We start from the raw sequence: 15173 nt of genomic DNA, 5'->3' as shown, positions 1-15173 counted from the left end.
GTTCTGGCCCACAGTCAGCTGTCGCTGTGACGGAGCTCGGCCCCGAGTCAGCAGATGCTCAGTCGCCTGGCCCCTGTGAGCGCAGTGACCACAGGTGGTCTCGCGTTCCCCTGCTTCCCCTCCCATCCATGAAGGGGGGACAGGAACCCGGTTCACGGAGCAATGGTGGCAGTGGCCCCCCTCCTTCGCCTCCCAGTGGCCCCCCTCCTTCGCCTCCCTCCCGGCCCTCGCACCCCTTCCTCTTTCATCAGATCTTTATTCATTCCCGAGGCTTCCCATTTTGCTTAGAATAAAACCCCAAGTCCCAGGTGTCTCCAGCCCCCTTCTGCTCCTCTCCTGCCTCTTCCACTCCAGCCTCGTGGCTCCTCTGTGTTCCCGGGCCTGTCCCTGCTCCAGGGCCTCTGCACTTGCTGGACCCTCGCCGGGACCACACTCCCCCTCACCCGGGGCCAGGTGAACCTGCCACCTCCCCCCCGGGGCCTCTCAGGTCAGCAAGACTCACGTTGGGCTCCCCACCCAGCCCCGGGACTCGGTCCCTGTGGTTTAGTTTCAGACGCTGCCTTGCTTCCTTATCGTCTGTTTTCCCCACTAGATTGTGACCTCTGGGGACGCAGGGACATTGTTTTGTTCTCTGCTGGGTCCCTGGTACCCAGAACAGTGCACACTGCACTCCAAATCTATTTTAAGCAGAAAGAACGAGTGCTCGGAAGCCCCAGAGAACGACGTGACTTGTCTGACTTCCGGCAGGAGCAGGTGGGCGAGGAGAACTCTTGATCACAAAGAGAAGAACGGTCAATATGCTACTCTGGGCTCACTTGCTTCTGGGGTTTTCCTAAAGCAAGCATGTCCCAGGCAGCTTTAGCTCCATGTCCCAGGCAGCAGCCGGGGAGTGTCGAGGGCATTAAGGGGAAGAAAAAGACCCGAAGAAACTGCACTTCCACCGGGAGTGCCGCCTGACCCTGTCACACACACACCCCAGAAACCACTCTGAAAGAAACCACGTCCCTGATCAGCAAAGCCAGAACCAAAAGCCTCCAGAGGAAAATGCAAGAGGCCATCTCTGCGCCTTTAGATGGGCACCGATCCCTGGAGAAAGAAGAACACATGGGGCTTCCTCGGGGGAGCTGATCCTCATACAGAACACCCCTCGGACAACAGGGAAGCTGGGGCGAAGACGACGCGGACACCCACACCAGACCAGGACTCCAGCCGCCACAGGTTAAAAACGGCCACACAACAATGACACCAGTAGGAGCCAGCTTTTAAAAACGGGCAAAAGAAAGCTCACAGATATACCAGGCACCCCGTGAACAGGGGCCAGGATTAGTCATCAGGAAAAGCAAATCAAAACCACCACGAGATCCCACGTTACTCTAGAATGGCCCAAACTGAAAAGACAGAGGATGCCAAACGTGGGTGAGGACCAGGGGCAGAGTGTTCCAGAGCCTAAGGATGAAAGAGCCCCTCCGCCCTCCGGCCCAGCAGAGCGTCCCTGGTGTCCACCCTGGAGAGCTAATGCACCACCCTCAAAAGGCCCTGAGCAGGAATGTTGGGCAGCCGTGTCCATTAGTCCCAAGCCCTGGGGACAAATCAAAGGTCAAAATCAGTGGCACAAACAATTGCTCTGTTCCTACAGTCCTGCCCAGCAATGAAGAAGAACAAACCACTGACCCTGCCACAGTGCCAAGGTCTCCAAACACAGAGCTGAGCACAGACAACGGGACCCTGAAGGGCGTCCACCATACGGATCAATTCTAGCAAGTTCCAACAAGTTCTAATCGATGTGGCTGCCTCTGCAGGTGGGGTGGGAAGAGGTGCTGGCCCAAGGGACAGCAGCATGGAGTGCTCGGGGTCTGGCTGAGAATAGTGACCACTCACAATTGTCAAAAATCACCCAACTGGATGCTTATGATCTATGCAATCTACAGTATCTCGATTACGCCTCAGTAAAAAAGATAAGGGTGGGAGGACAGAGGGAGGGGGAAGGAGGAACAGGAGAAAACTCACCTCCCGCCCCCGCCCCCGCCCTCCTGTAACCTGAGTGGAGTGCATCTGCCTTCCCAGCGGCGGCAGCCCACGGGGCTGGTTTAAGGCTGCATTAGGTGTTTTCTGAAATGCAACGCATGGAGAGGCCCAGGTGCAGGCCGAGTTGCAGTGAGTCATGGCTGGAGGGGTTCCGGTAGGTTCTCTCGGGACGGGGAGCTGGTGCCTGCAGTCTCCCCACCAGGCAGCTCGAAAAGCTTGGTTCCTCTCACTTTATCAATATTCTAGAGGCTTCGCTGTGCGCCAGGCCCTGCAAACACCTGGTCCAGCCCTAACCGGGGAGGCTAATGTTGTGGAGCACAAGGGGCCCCACACCCTGTAGCCAGGACACTTTCCCATGCAGGACTGACCTGGGCCCTAGATAAGGGACTGAAGGAGGGAGGGGAGGGCTCTGGGTCGGCAGACTCCACTTGGCCCTACATGAGACTTATTAGGGGACCCCTGGAAAGTGTCCATGTCCAGGCTGCACCCCACAAACAGAGCCTCAGGGTCTCCAAGGTGGGGACCTGTATCTATAATTTAATGTACCTGTATGATATATAGAAAACATTGTTACAATCTATACAACTCACAGAGAGATGTTATATAGGTACAGCTATCTCACCAGGGACCCTTGGGGAGAGCCCAGGTTGAGAGCCCGAGTTGGCAGAGAAGACAGTCAGGAGTCAGCAGAGAAAGACCCCAGTGCCCTGAGAACTGAGGAGGAGGGGGAGGAGGGAAGTCAAGAAACATCCAAGGAGAGGTCGTGGCCAGTGTCCCCCCTTCAAGCCTCATGTCCATCTGACACCTTCCTTGGAAACAGGGTCCTTGCAGATATAACCAAGGCAAAGATGGCTAAGAAACCATCCATTAGGGATGACCTAATCCAGTGAGGGTGTCCCGAAAAGGACAGAGAAAACCAGGAGAGGACGAGGCAGAGGGCGACATCTACACGCAGAGCTCACCAAGGAGCACCAGGTGGTCCTGCAGCAGGGAGGGCTTTGGGACACTCTCCCTTGGTGTCCCAACACAGCCACCCGTGGCCCTTGACTTCAGGCATCTGCCTCCAGGACCCAGATGGAATAAATGTCTCAAGCTTGAGCTGCCAGTGGTAGCTGCCCAAGAGGCCTAGGAGACCAACACGGCAGGAAGCAAGGCCCACCGGGCCACTGTGCAAAGAAGGACTTGAAGCTGGGACCACCGAGGAGCCAGGGAAGTGGCCTGGGTGCAGGCGGCAGGCAGCTGCGCTGGCGAGGAGGGCTGCCAGGCTGCCACTAAGCCAGGCGGAGGGAGGCTTGCTGTGTGGGAGGACCCCAGCAGCCCCTTCTGATTTCTGCCCCATCCCAGGAAAGTGGGTGGGGTGGACAGTGCCTGTGGAGACGGGGGTGGGGGTGGCGCTCCGAGGTCGGGAGCATGGGAGACTCCACATTCTGGGTGGGAATACGGCAGGGGGCGAGGCAGGAGGAGAGGCAGTGCCCTGGTATCACTGAGACCAGTGGAAACAGACAGGAGATGTGGGGCACCCTTCTGTGCAAAGTGAGGCTGGCCCTCAGGCAGGCTGGCCTGGGGATGAACAGAGAGAAGCACTCTGCACGATCAGCCCCAAGACGGGCTCTGGTGGTCAGTTCATGTCCTTCTAGAATCTGAGAACTCACCCTTGTTTCCCGAGATGGTACACAAAAGGCAACTTCCAAGCAAACAAGCCGACCCTGCAAATAAGTACCAGCCCACTCTGCTCCCCTGCCAGTCAACCCCTCGGACAGGTACGCACTGTCAACGGCCGGGAGCACTTACTGCACACATATGGTGTCCACACATGTCATCCACAGACTGTCAGGAGATACTTATCGACTATATCACAGCAAGTCAGTTGGTCAGTAAGCATTTATAGACTACCTGACACTGGGCTAGGAAAACAGAACAAAGAAATAAAGAAAAACGGTGGAGATTCTGGGTGAGAGGGAGAAAGGACAAGAGGGAGCCCAGGGTGGTGCCACCAGAAAGTTTTGAAAACTCAGAGAGGCAGGTATTTCATAGAACTAGGAAGCTGGGAGATCAGGCTTTGCCACCCACAGAGTAAAAGTGGGTGAATCACTTTACCAAGAAAGTCTCGTTTTCTTATCTCTAGAACAAGGCAGGTGAATCAGTGTAGTGCTTTTAAAAAAGAAAAGAAGAGAAAGCACATTTTCAAGCTTCAAAACAATTTTCTAATGCCCCAGTGACCTTGTAGGAGGAGTAAGGTTCAATTATGATTCTTAAAGACTCAAACTGAGGCCAGAAAAGTTGATCTGAGGAGCAAAGAAAAGACACAGGCTTGGGCAGGTGGCCCTGCTCGGGCCAGAAAGTGAAGACTTTATCTGCTCAGAATCCCCCAGATCACTGGGGAAGAGCCTGCATCACCTCCCCACAGCTTCCTAAGATGTCAAGCACCAAGGAGCCTCCGAGACCCACATTCAGTGAGGGGAATTCCGACGTTCCTACATGTCAAGGGCTCCACACCTGTCCCCTTGGTTATCTGCTGTGGGGCCTTCCTCTCCTAGCTCAGGATACAAACTCATTACCAACTTGGCCACCCAGGAAGCAGCAAGAAACCAGAGCCCTCCTCTAGCCATTTCCAAAGACCAACCAAGACCAAGCAATGGTTGCTCTCCCAGAGAAGAGCAGCTACTACCTGTTTCTCACCCAAAGGACCAGTCTTCCTCAGCCCTTTCTGCTGAAACAATCCTGCTTTCCCATCACTCAACTGTAGCTCAAGACCACCTCTGATTAACAGAAGCCACCGGCAAGATTTGCCTGAGCCACAGAGTATTTTAAATTTGTTGCCATTTGTTATCAATTTGTATGAGTGTGCCAGAGACTGAATCCAGGGCCCTGTGCATGCTGACCACAGTTTCCACCACCAAGGAACATCCCAGCCCGGTCACCATCTTTAAAATATCGAGAGCCATTTGGTGGTGCACACCTGTAATCCCAGTAGCTTGGGAGGCTGAGGCAGGAGGATCTCAAGTTCAAAGCCAGCAACTTAGCAAGGTCCTAAGGAACTTAGTGAGACCCTGACTCAAAAGAAAAGATAAAAATGGCCGGGGATATGCCTTAGTGGTAAAGCGCCCCTGGCTTAAATCTCTAGTACCACAAAAATAAAATTAAATAAGTAAATAAAACCTCAGGAGACTTTTGGTTTGTGTTTTACAATTTAAAGATCTGGCCATGCTGAGTCCACATTCCCACGTGAGAATCTTGGCTGGAGCATGGTAACAGCAGCCCAGGTGGGGAATTTGCCACTGATCCCCAGTCTCCTCCAGTCCTACTGTCTGCCCCCAACCCACTGCTCCTGATTCTACCACCTTCCCCGTCCTCTGTAGGAAATTGGTTATGATACCTACTGTGGCCAAATGTCCAATAAAAAGAAAAAAAAGTCCTGAAACACAATTTAACATGGAACATGATTATAACAACATAAAAGACTTATTTTTTTGATATAGGAAATTGAACCCAGGGGTGCTTAACCACTAAGCCACATCCCCAGCCCTTTTCGGTATTTTATTGACAGACAGGGTTTCACTGAGTTGTTTAGGGCCTGAGTTGCTGAGGCTGGCTTTGAACCTGTGATCCTCCTGCCTCAGCCTCCCAAGTCGGTGGGATTACAGGCATGGGCCATCGCACCCGGCACACCATAGAAGAGTCTTGAAGAAAACTAAAAATATTATATAAATGATTTTTATTTCTGAAACAGTATTTTTTTTTCCTTCTTTGTGCTTTTCGAAATAATTTCTAAGTTTTCAAAAGCCCAACAGAGGATCTGCTGCAAAGTTCCTCAAAAAAGCTCAGTGAACTCCTGCAGCCTGAGGAACCGAGTGGGGCTTCCTTCTCCACGTCTTTCCAGGTGACAGTTCTTAACCATTTCAGGCTCAGTTCTGAAGTTGCTCCTGCAACTTTACAACTATTAGCAGGGATGTCTTTATCCTTGCCAGACCGCAGGCTGGTGGCGAGCAGAGGAGCTACGCCACTGCCCTGGGGTGCCCAGCACCTGCCACCAGACAGTCCTCAGTAGAGCCACAGCAGGGGCGGGGGGACGGAGCTCGGCTCCTCCAGCATCAAGCCCCAGCCCGCCACCCTTTGGCTGTGTGCGCTGGCTACTCAACCTCTCGAGGTCCTTCCTCCTCATCTGCAAACGGGACAAGGACAGCAGCCAGGGCCAAGGACTGCTGTTTCCCATGAGCCTTGGGGAGTGGAGCACTTGGCAGGGTGAGTGGCAGAAGCAAAGCCCAAGCAACACCAGGTGCTGTCCTACAGCTGACGGCCTTGTTGAAAGGGCAGAGGAGGCCAAGGAGACAGGCACACTGCGTATAAGGACCGCATGCCAACTGCAGGGACCCTCCTATGACCAGAACAGCACTTACACGTCTTGAATTCTCTAAACAAATTCGAGGCTCTCATTAGCTGTACTATTTTTTAATTTCCTGTGAGGCCACAAAACCCTCCATGAGTAAACAGAAGCCCGGATAAAACCCTGGCACTCCCTGTCCCGGCCCCTTGGCCACCGTGGGCCGACTGCTAACCCTGTGGTCCTGTCTATCCCCGCAGGCCAGTGCCCTCGCAGGGTGGACGCTGGCGTACCCCGCCCTCCACAGACAGGCAGCGCCCGGAGCCCCACTTACAGCACTCGATGGGGTTGGACGCCGTCTGCAAGGAGACGATCCGGCCGCTGGCCTCGGGGATGTGCACGCGGAACACCAGGCGCACGCGCGTGTTCTTCCTGCCGATGTCCGTCTCGCCCTTGCGCAGCTCGATGTCCGCATTCCGGAGCTTCAGGATCCCTGCGCAGTCGATGCTGCGGGAGGATGAGATCCGGGTGACAAGCCGGTCATGGGGAGCAGCCGGGGTCACCCCAAACCGCCTCAGGCAGCTGTCCGAGATGACGCTGCAGCCAGCCACTGGGGACACTGCCCCAGGCCCACAGGATTTCAGCAGGAATGTGCACCAAGATGTTGGTGCAGAAAAAACTTACAAAGTAATTAGAGAAATTCCCCAGTGGAAATGACTTTTCTAGGGGACTTTCTTATGCCAATGCTTCTACTCTCAAAAGTATCTGAAAAACTCAAATACGCAACAGGCGAAGATTGGCTATGGACGGTGTCACAGGTCAGAAGACGGTACCAATGCCTCCTCTCTGAATGTGACAATGTGCTGCGGTTACATAAGAGATCTTTGTTCTTAGGTGAGGCCCACTGAGGTATTTAAAGGGCCTAAAACCTGCAATTAGTTCTCAAAACAGCTCAGGGAGAGATGGACAGAGGACAGGAAAGGAAGAGATAAATTTGGCAAAAGGGAAAAAGGTAACAATTGGTAAATCCAAGTGCACCATCCCTCAGGAGTGCTCTGGACCCTTCTTGCAGTTCTCCTATATGCTCGGATTTATGTTCTCATGAAGAGATGTTTTAGCCCCAGGGCACGTGCAGCCCGGCCCACCTTACATCACGGCATGCTGACTTCTGAGCTGGCCCCTCTGCATTGCTGCCTGATAAGCCCTCTAAGCCAAACTCGATTTTTAAATGGGCACAAACAGCGTAACTCAGAGATTCATGTGTCCTTCCCATGACACAGGAAAATATCCACATGTAACACTTTAGAAACAGAGATGAGTACGGCTGTCCCCAGACTGGAAAACTGCCACAAAGGGCTGAGGCCACAAAACCCTCCACAACGAACAGAAGCAGAGACAAAGCTCTGGCATGTGCCCTGTCCTGGCCCCTCGGCCACCTCGGGCCAACTCTTTATGCTGTGGCCCTGTGTATTCCTGAAGGCCCCCGGGTCCCGCGACAGGTGCCCTGCCCAGGGTGGACAGACAGGCCCCCCACAGAGCCCCACCTTCGGCACCTCCACAGCGTCCCCATCCCACCTCCTGACCCCTGCAGCTTCCCCACGACGAGCCACAGCACCCGGCCGCCTTACGTTGCCCGCATGTTGTTCTTGGGCTCCAGGGGAATCTCCAGGACTTTGGTGTTGCCCACGATCTTCTCGTAGCTGGTGGTGGTGACGGTTTTCCCCGTGATCCGGTGCACCTGGTAGAAGGCATGCGGCTTAAGGATCCGCTCGTCGGCCGTCCCGATGAAGATCTGCAGCCCCAGAGGCTTATTCTCCATGTAGCCGTGGAGCTGCGGAGAGAAATCGAGAGCGTGAATATGCAGAGGCGGCGGCTCCAGACTGACAACCAGGCCGATCAGAAAGTTCCAGGCAGCAGAGGGAATCCTGGGGGGGAGGGGGCTGCCGACCACCACGACCGCGGGTGGGCAGTGCAGACTCACAGTGAGGACAGAAAGGAACCTGGGCGGAAGCGGCCCTTGGCGTGGCTGCCGGGAAGTCAGGAGGAACAACCGTGGATGCCACTTCTTGTGGCTTTTCCTCCCCCTCCTCCTTTCTCGAACTCAGTCCAGCACCCTCTTCTCTTGATTTCTTTGACCCAGGTCTTCTTCCCACAAATAAACTGCCACATCCTTGAGGGCAGGGATGTTTGTCTACTTCACTGAACACAAAATCCCTCGCCCCTAGAGTACGGCTTGGCACACAGAAGGCACGAGAGTCCACGGGAGCTGGATGAACTAAGAACTACGCAGCAGAAACACGGCCAGGAATCAGAATGGACCATCCACTGGGAAACAGCCATGAGCAGAGGAGAGGTTCTGCGAGGCAGGAAGCAGACAGATGCAAATTCAGCCACCGCAAGACACCACCTTCCCTGTGACTGGCACACTCGGAGATACTTGACGCTATCGAGTTTGGAGACGGTGGAGGAACAGGTGGTCTTGGGTAGCTGATAGGAATGTAAGCCAGCAGAACTACTGTCAAGAGCCCGGAACAACAGTGCCAATAAGGATACACACAAATTTCAGAATAGTCACTCTCTGACCCAGTCATTCCAAGACTCGGCGTGCACTCTTGAGCGGATGTGGACCAAAGAAAGTTTACTAAAACACACATAATATTGAACAATTAGTTTTATCAATAGGCTGGATTAATATGACAGGCCCAGGCAACGAAATACTAAGCAACAGTTTTTAAAAAAACAATATAGAGATCTATGAAGGGACCCAGAAAGGTCTAGCATACATTGTTGAAAGAAAAAAAAAAAGTGTCAAAACCTACAACTTATAAAACAACGCAGAATGTTTCCCACTCATCCACTTATACTTATGTAGATGCAATAGAACGAGGTATGGAAGGACATGCACCAAACTGACCCCGCCGTAACCACCTCCAATGGGTGGAGGAGGAGCTCAGGATCGGGAAGGAGGTTGAGAGGGACTTTGACTCTATACACCACAGTGTAGGAAGAATGCATTGCCGAAAACTTGGGCAGTTTAATACTAGTTTTAAATAAATACCTATGTGAAGAATGCTGGCCTCAACTTTCATGGGGAGTCCCTGCCACTCCAGGCAGAGAAAGCTAGGCCCATGACGTTATCCCTTCCCGCGTCCATCCTTTCTCTGCAAACTGGAAGGGTCTTTGACAAGTGACAACTCCCTAAGTCTCACCCTTCTCCAAAGTTCCATAAAACCCAGGAGGATCTCCAGTCACATGTCAAAACACAAAGAAAGCCTCCAGGGTGATGGGTGACTTCTCACGGTCCAGAACTGTGCTGCCCAGCACAGGAGCCACTAGCCACAACCATACACGAATTAAACAAAATCGCCCGCTTGGCGATCCCAGCTCTTCTGGAGGCTGAGGCAGCAGGATCAGCAGGATCACAAGATCAAGGTCAGCCTTAGCAAGACGCAGTCTTAGAGAACAAAAAGGGCTGGGCACACAGCTGAGTGGTAGAGGGCCCCTGGGTTCAATCCCTAGTACTGAGAAAAAAAATTCTAATTAAAAAATCAAACAAAATTGAAAATTCCGTTTCTGGGTCCCACTAGCCACATTTCAAATGCTCACCCACCATGACCACAGTGGACAGCAGGACTGTCCCATCATTACAAAAGTCCTACTGGACACGAGCCTGCCTGGACAGACGGACTCTCACGTCCGTCCCCCTCTTTACTATGCACAGGCCGGGAGAGGAGCAGAGTTGGACGCCCAGGCTCTCCCCTATCTGCTGCTGCCACCCACAGCATTTACATAAGCGTCTGGCACACACCCCAGGGCGCGGGAAGATGAAAGTCCAGTGAGGAAGCCCTTATCTGAAGGCCAGGTGGCAGAAATCAAGAGGAAGAGGGGCGGCCATCTAGAGGTTCTGTCCTCGTTATTTTTGCCTTTCATTGGAACCCAAGATAAATATGTTTGCTCATCTCTTCCGCTTGACTTATCAGAAGTGGTAAACGCAGATGCACACGGAGAAGAAAAGCAGGCAGGACGGACGGAGCCCTGACGGTTCGAGGCTGCTTCCTGCTCCCCTGACAGAAGGCACGGGGTGGATTCTGGAAAACAGCCAGGGAACACCTGGAGATAAACCTGTCCCCCCTGAGGCCCTGGGTCCAGCTGCTGTCTCCTCCCATTGACACACCAGTTCAAGCCACCGAATCAGTGGGTGACCATCAGCGCCCCAATTGCCTCTAGCAATACTCACAGGGCAGCTCCACGTTCTTTTTAAAATGCAAATCAGATCCAGACATTCCCTAGGTTAACTCTCCAAAAACTCCCTGCAGCCTTAGCATAAAACCCAAACTCAGTGGTACCCTACCTTCTGTCTCCTCCCTCCATCCCATCAGGCTCCATGGATACCAGCACTCCTTGGGTTCCCTGGACAGACCAAGCCCATTCTGACCTCAGGGCCTTTGCACAAGCCATTGTCTCTGCCTGGATGACTCTTCCACTGTGCATTTAGTTTTCAGATCTTCGAGTCTTTCCCAAACCATGATATTTGCATGCACCTACCCGATGCCAGCTCCAACTCTTTAAACCCTGCAAGAACCGAGTGTCAATTGTTTAGGAATTTCAGAACCAGCTGACACCCCTTGGATCATTTAGGTACTTAAATTCCCAGGCATGATGGTAACATTTACACCACAAAAATTACCAAACGCTTCAAAGCCGGGCTTTTTCCTGGAGAAATGAAGGTGAAGCCTTTGCTAGCTGCCGACTTGGTTACCATCCAAAGTGCTTTCTGGCTGGCTAGCTGTGGCCTGGCTCAGTACCCTCTCCTCCACCTGCACAGGGCTCCCCAGCAACGGGAACCTCGGTCACACTGTCCGAGAACGGCCACCAACATCTGCAGAAGGAACGGTGGCCAGCAGCTTCGGAGCAGAAGCTCCTGGTGGGGCCCTTGGCCATTCACTGGCTTCTCACAGAACTGAACCATCTGGCTCTGCACGTGGAAGTCTCGAGATGACATGATCCGACCTCAGCGTCCCGAGCTCCTCGACCCCACTGCAGGGAGACCTAGGTCACCTTCAGGTCTATCAGTCTCCTGCTGTGAGGTGGCAGCTTGAGTGGCCTCCAAGGGAAACCGCACTTCCTGCAGCCAGGGGGAGAGTCAGGGCTTCTGCTGCTGTGAGTTCCGGGAAGAAGGGGTGCTTGGAGGGACAGTGGGGTGCCCCACGCTGCAGCCGATGGCACGCCTCAGACCTCAACCAGGCTGCTCTGCCCCGCGCCCGCTCGGCTGTTTCAAATCAGCTCTGAGGAAGATCAAGCTGGGTGCGACTTCAACGTCCCCTGCCCGTGCCCCGGAGTCAGCTCACAAACAGCGCCATCCCTCCTCGTCCCAAGCAGACCTTGCGTCGTCCTGTGTGAAGGCTGTCCTTCAAAGTCAGACCACCTGCAGCCACCAGGATCCAGGCTCTGTAACAACACTCCGCCCCGTTCAGACGATGGCGAGGCTGAGCCACTGGCCCACGACCCCACAGCGCCCAGGTGCTGGGGACAGCCTCATAGCTGGGCTTGCGCCCTGCGTCCAGCTGCCGTCACCTGCAGGAAGAGGCCACGAGCCCCGGAGTCTGCATGCGCTCGTCCAAGCGGGTGAGAGGAGGACCCAGGCATCTCCACCAACCCTCGGTGCACAGAAAGCCCGTCGCTCGCTCCTGCCCCAGACCCAGGCGCGGCCCAGGCCCGGCAGCCTGGAGCGGTCCCAGTGCGAGGGAAGACGCAGCGGTTCTTGAGTCTTGTTTTCCCTTTTCTTGTTATAAACGTAAAAATAGTTCATTCATTACAGGAAAAGTAGACAACATGAATCATAAAACACAGCCTTCCCGACAAGGGGCATTTTCACACACATCCTTGCAAACTCTCCCTTTTTACTCACAGTTGATCGTTCATTCCATTTTTACAATATTTTAATTGACAGGATAACCGTGTAAAACACATATCGACAGGTACAATGTGGGATTTTGTGTTCATGTTGCAGACTGCTCAAATCAAGCTGAATCAGGCAGATAGCTCTGCCTATTTATTTTTATTTCAAAAATATTTAAGACCTACTTAAAAGCCATTTCAAATCACACAATGCATCACCGATGACGGTCCCCATCCTGTGCAATACACCCTGAGGCACTTCCCCTGGTCCAGCTGGAATCTGAATCCGCCCTCCAGACCGTTCTGGGCACACAGGTGTGCCCGTCTGGGGTTCTTTACACTTCGCTTCCTTCCTGGGAAGTGCGGCTACTTCCCTCGCCGCGAAATCTTGTCTTCTGAGACAACCTCGCAGGACAGACTCCTTGACCTTCCATGCTCACGTCCAGCAAAGCCCAGAACATCCCCAGCGGGGAGAGCGTGACCTCCCCGAGGGACAGAGCGCCCACTCAGCAGCAGGACGGGCAGCCTGGTGCTGCTCCCGTGGGGTCCCCGGCTGCCTGGGCGCAGGCCCACTGCCCCTGGCCGGCATCCAGAGGATCAGACCACCAGGTACCCTCAGCTGGGAGAGATGGAGCCTCAGAGCGGAAGGCACCGGCCCTGGCCCGCGCAAGCCGAGAAGTCCCCCGCCCCCCGGCTGTAAGCAGGCGCGGGCGCAGGGCTGGGCCGCTCACGCCCAAAACCTGGGATTCATTTTCCAGACGGCACCTGGCCAAACACACTGTTTCGAATTTTACTAAAATCAAACAGTAACAATGTTAAGTAGCATTTTTGTTGAATTAGGAATATTAGGAAATTGGTATGTCCTCAAAGCTCTCCCTCTGGAGGGGGAAGGCCACCACGGGGGTGTGTTTTATGGCAACTCCCAGCGGCCCGAGCACGCGGACGGGAGATGCTCACAGACACACACGGGTCCCAAACCTGCACTTTTTGTGAATGTCCGAGTTGAAGCCCAGGGCTGGGGTTGTGGCTCAGGGCTGGAGCCTCGCATGCATGAGGCACTGGGTTCGATTCTCGCACCACATACAAAACTACATAAAGTTCATAAAAAAAAACAGTCGAAGCTCAGACCTGCCACCCTGACCCCAGCCCTCCGTGCAGGCAGCTGTGAGCTGTGCACACGTGGGCCAGGCAAGCTTCGTGCACAGTGTGACCCATCTGTCCCCACAAGCGCTCCACATCCACCTAACAAGCTGCATCCAGCCTTCAACAAAAGCCCCCCCCCACCCCGCCTCAGCCCATACTCAAAGTCCCATCAGCTCTGATTCTCAGTTCCACCACCTTCGCCTCCGCCATCTCTCCACCTGGTCCCCCAGCTGAGGAGGGAGCCCAGCCTCCTTGCCTCTACCCCGGCCTCCCTGCCTCTACCCCGGCCTCCCTGCCTCTACCCTGGCCTCCCTGCCTCTACCCTGGCCTCCAGTCACACAGTCTTCTGCACAGGGCACAGGGGTCTTCGGGACTGCTCCTGAAGCTTGCCCCTTTTCTGTTCATATCCCCTCAACAGCAGAAATCTTCCTTGGACCCCAAATCCAGAGTGCAGGCCTGACTCCCAAGGATCCTACTTGATCCATCCCTGCTTCCCTCTGTGGCAGCCATGCTGGCCACTGGCCACTGGCCTTGTCCTCAGCCGAGCCAGGCAGGCACCAGGCAGGCACCAGGCACGCTCCCGCCGGGGTCTCCAGGCCCTTCCTCTGCCTGGACGGCTCTTCCCCAGGCGCACAGGCCTCCCCTCCCTCCACTTGGAGGCCCTCTCGACAGGGAGGCTTCCCAGGCTGCCCCCTCCACCCCTCTCCACATGTCAACATCCACCGACGCCCGTCAGGTGTGGCGTGGGGGCTGCTTCACTGTTTTCTGCCTCCCCCACCGAGGGCAGCAGCTCCTGTCTTGTCCCCGTGGAACCCAGAACTGCCCACGGTGCTCAGGCGTGAGCAACCCCAGGAGGGCGGGCAGGCCCGGCAGGCGGGCCCAGCGGGCAGGGCAGCGCCCTCTCTGTGCACCTTCCCTCCCCTCGAGGCAGAGCTGGTATGCTGCCCTCCCTGGCCAGGTCCACGGTGACCAGTGTGTCCCAGGGCCCGTCCTGCTCAGCACAGGCAGGACTCGCTAATGGACGACGGGCTCCCCGCCGGAGCACGCGTGCCCCGACCACCTCCCCTGACCCGGGCAGGGGTCCCACCAGCCGCAGGGGCCCCTGGGACGGGCTGCCCTGCTGGCAGTGGCGCATTTCAAAATCACATGAGGAGCCACAAGAAGAGAAAGAGGCGTCTTGCACGGGCCCGAAAACAAACCGCGTCCGTTTCCCTTAGTGTGCTAAATTAAGAATCAAGTCATTTGATATTTCTCACATCACTGGAAATTAGAAACAGACAAATCACCACACAGCAAGCACGCTCACGACACCCGACGGCCCCGAGCACGCTGAATTTGTTTCCAATTACCATGTCCACACTGGAAACCCCGAGGAGCCCGAGACCCGGTGTGGAGCGATGGGGCGAAGCACGTCGTCACCCAGGGGACTCGGGCCGGAAGCTGCACCCAGGCCCCGCCGCCCGCAGTCCCAGGGCCTCTGGATACACACACTGGACCTCTGGCCCCGGCCTCGGGCTAGAGACGCGGATCTTCCCTGCTCAGTCCCGCCTGCCCCCCAGCTCCGTCCACAGAAGCGCTGCTCGGCCGGGTTCCCCAGCCTCCGCCCCTCCTCCACGGCCCCTGCACCCGGGAGCGACTGAGTCACTCAGGAGAGGAGCCGGCAAGTCCTGGATTAAACACGCAAGCCTCCGGGGCCGACCGAGGCCGCAGCTGGCTTTCCTTTGTTGTTAGGAAGCCGGAGGCGTCCCCATCAGCTCTGCTCCCCGCGCTGAGCCGGGCCTGATCC

At 55.1% G+C, this 15173-nt stretch overlaps 1 protein-coding gene across 1 annotated transcript in view; it reads right to left on the bottom strand.

Annotated features, from left to right (window-relative positions):
- Window positions 1–15173, bottom strand: part of Nfatc2 (nuclear factor of activated T cells 2) — a 116324-nt gene that overhangs the window by 55393 nt on the left and 45758 nt on the right. Inside the window, 2 exon segments of the mRNA XM_047540288.1 lie at window positions 6681–6853; window positions 7975–8177. Coding sequence (XP_047396244.1) covers window positions 6681–6853; window positions 7975–8177 — 376 coding nt within the window.

The sequence above is a fragment of the Sciurus carolinensis genome, chromosome 2 (assembly GCF_902686445.1).
Source record: "Sciurus carolinensis chromosome 2, mSciCar1.2, whole genome shotgun sequence".
NCBI lineage: Eukaryota > Metazoa > Chordata > Mammalia > Rodentia > Sciuridae > Sciurus > Sciurus carolinensis.
Note: the sequence above shows the minus strand (reverse complement) of the source record. Positions and strands in the feature narration are given on the sequence as shown.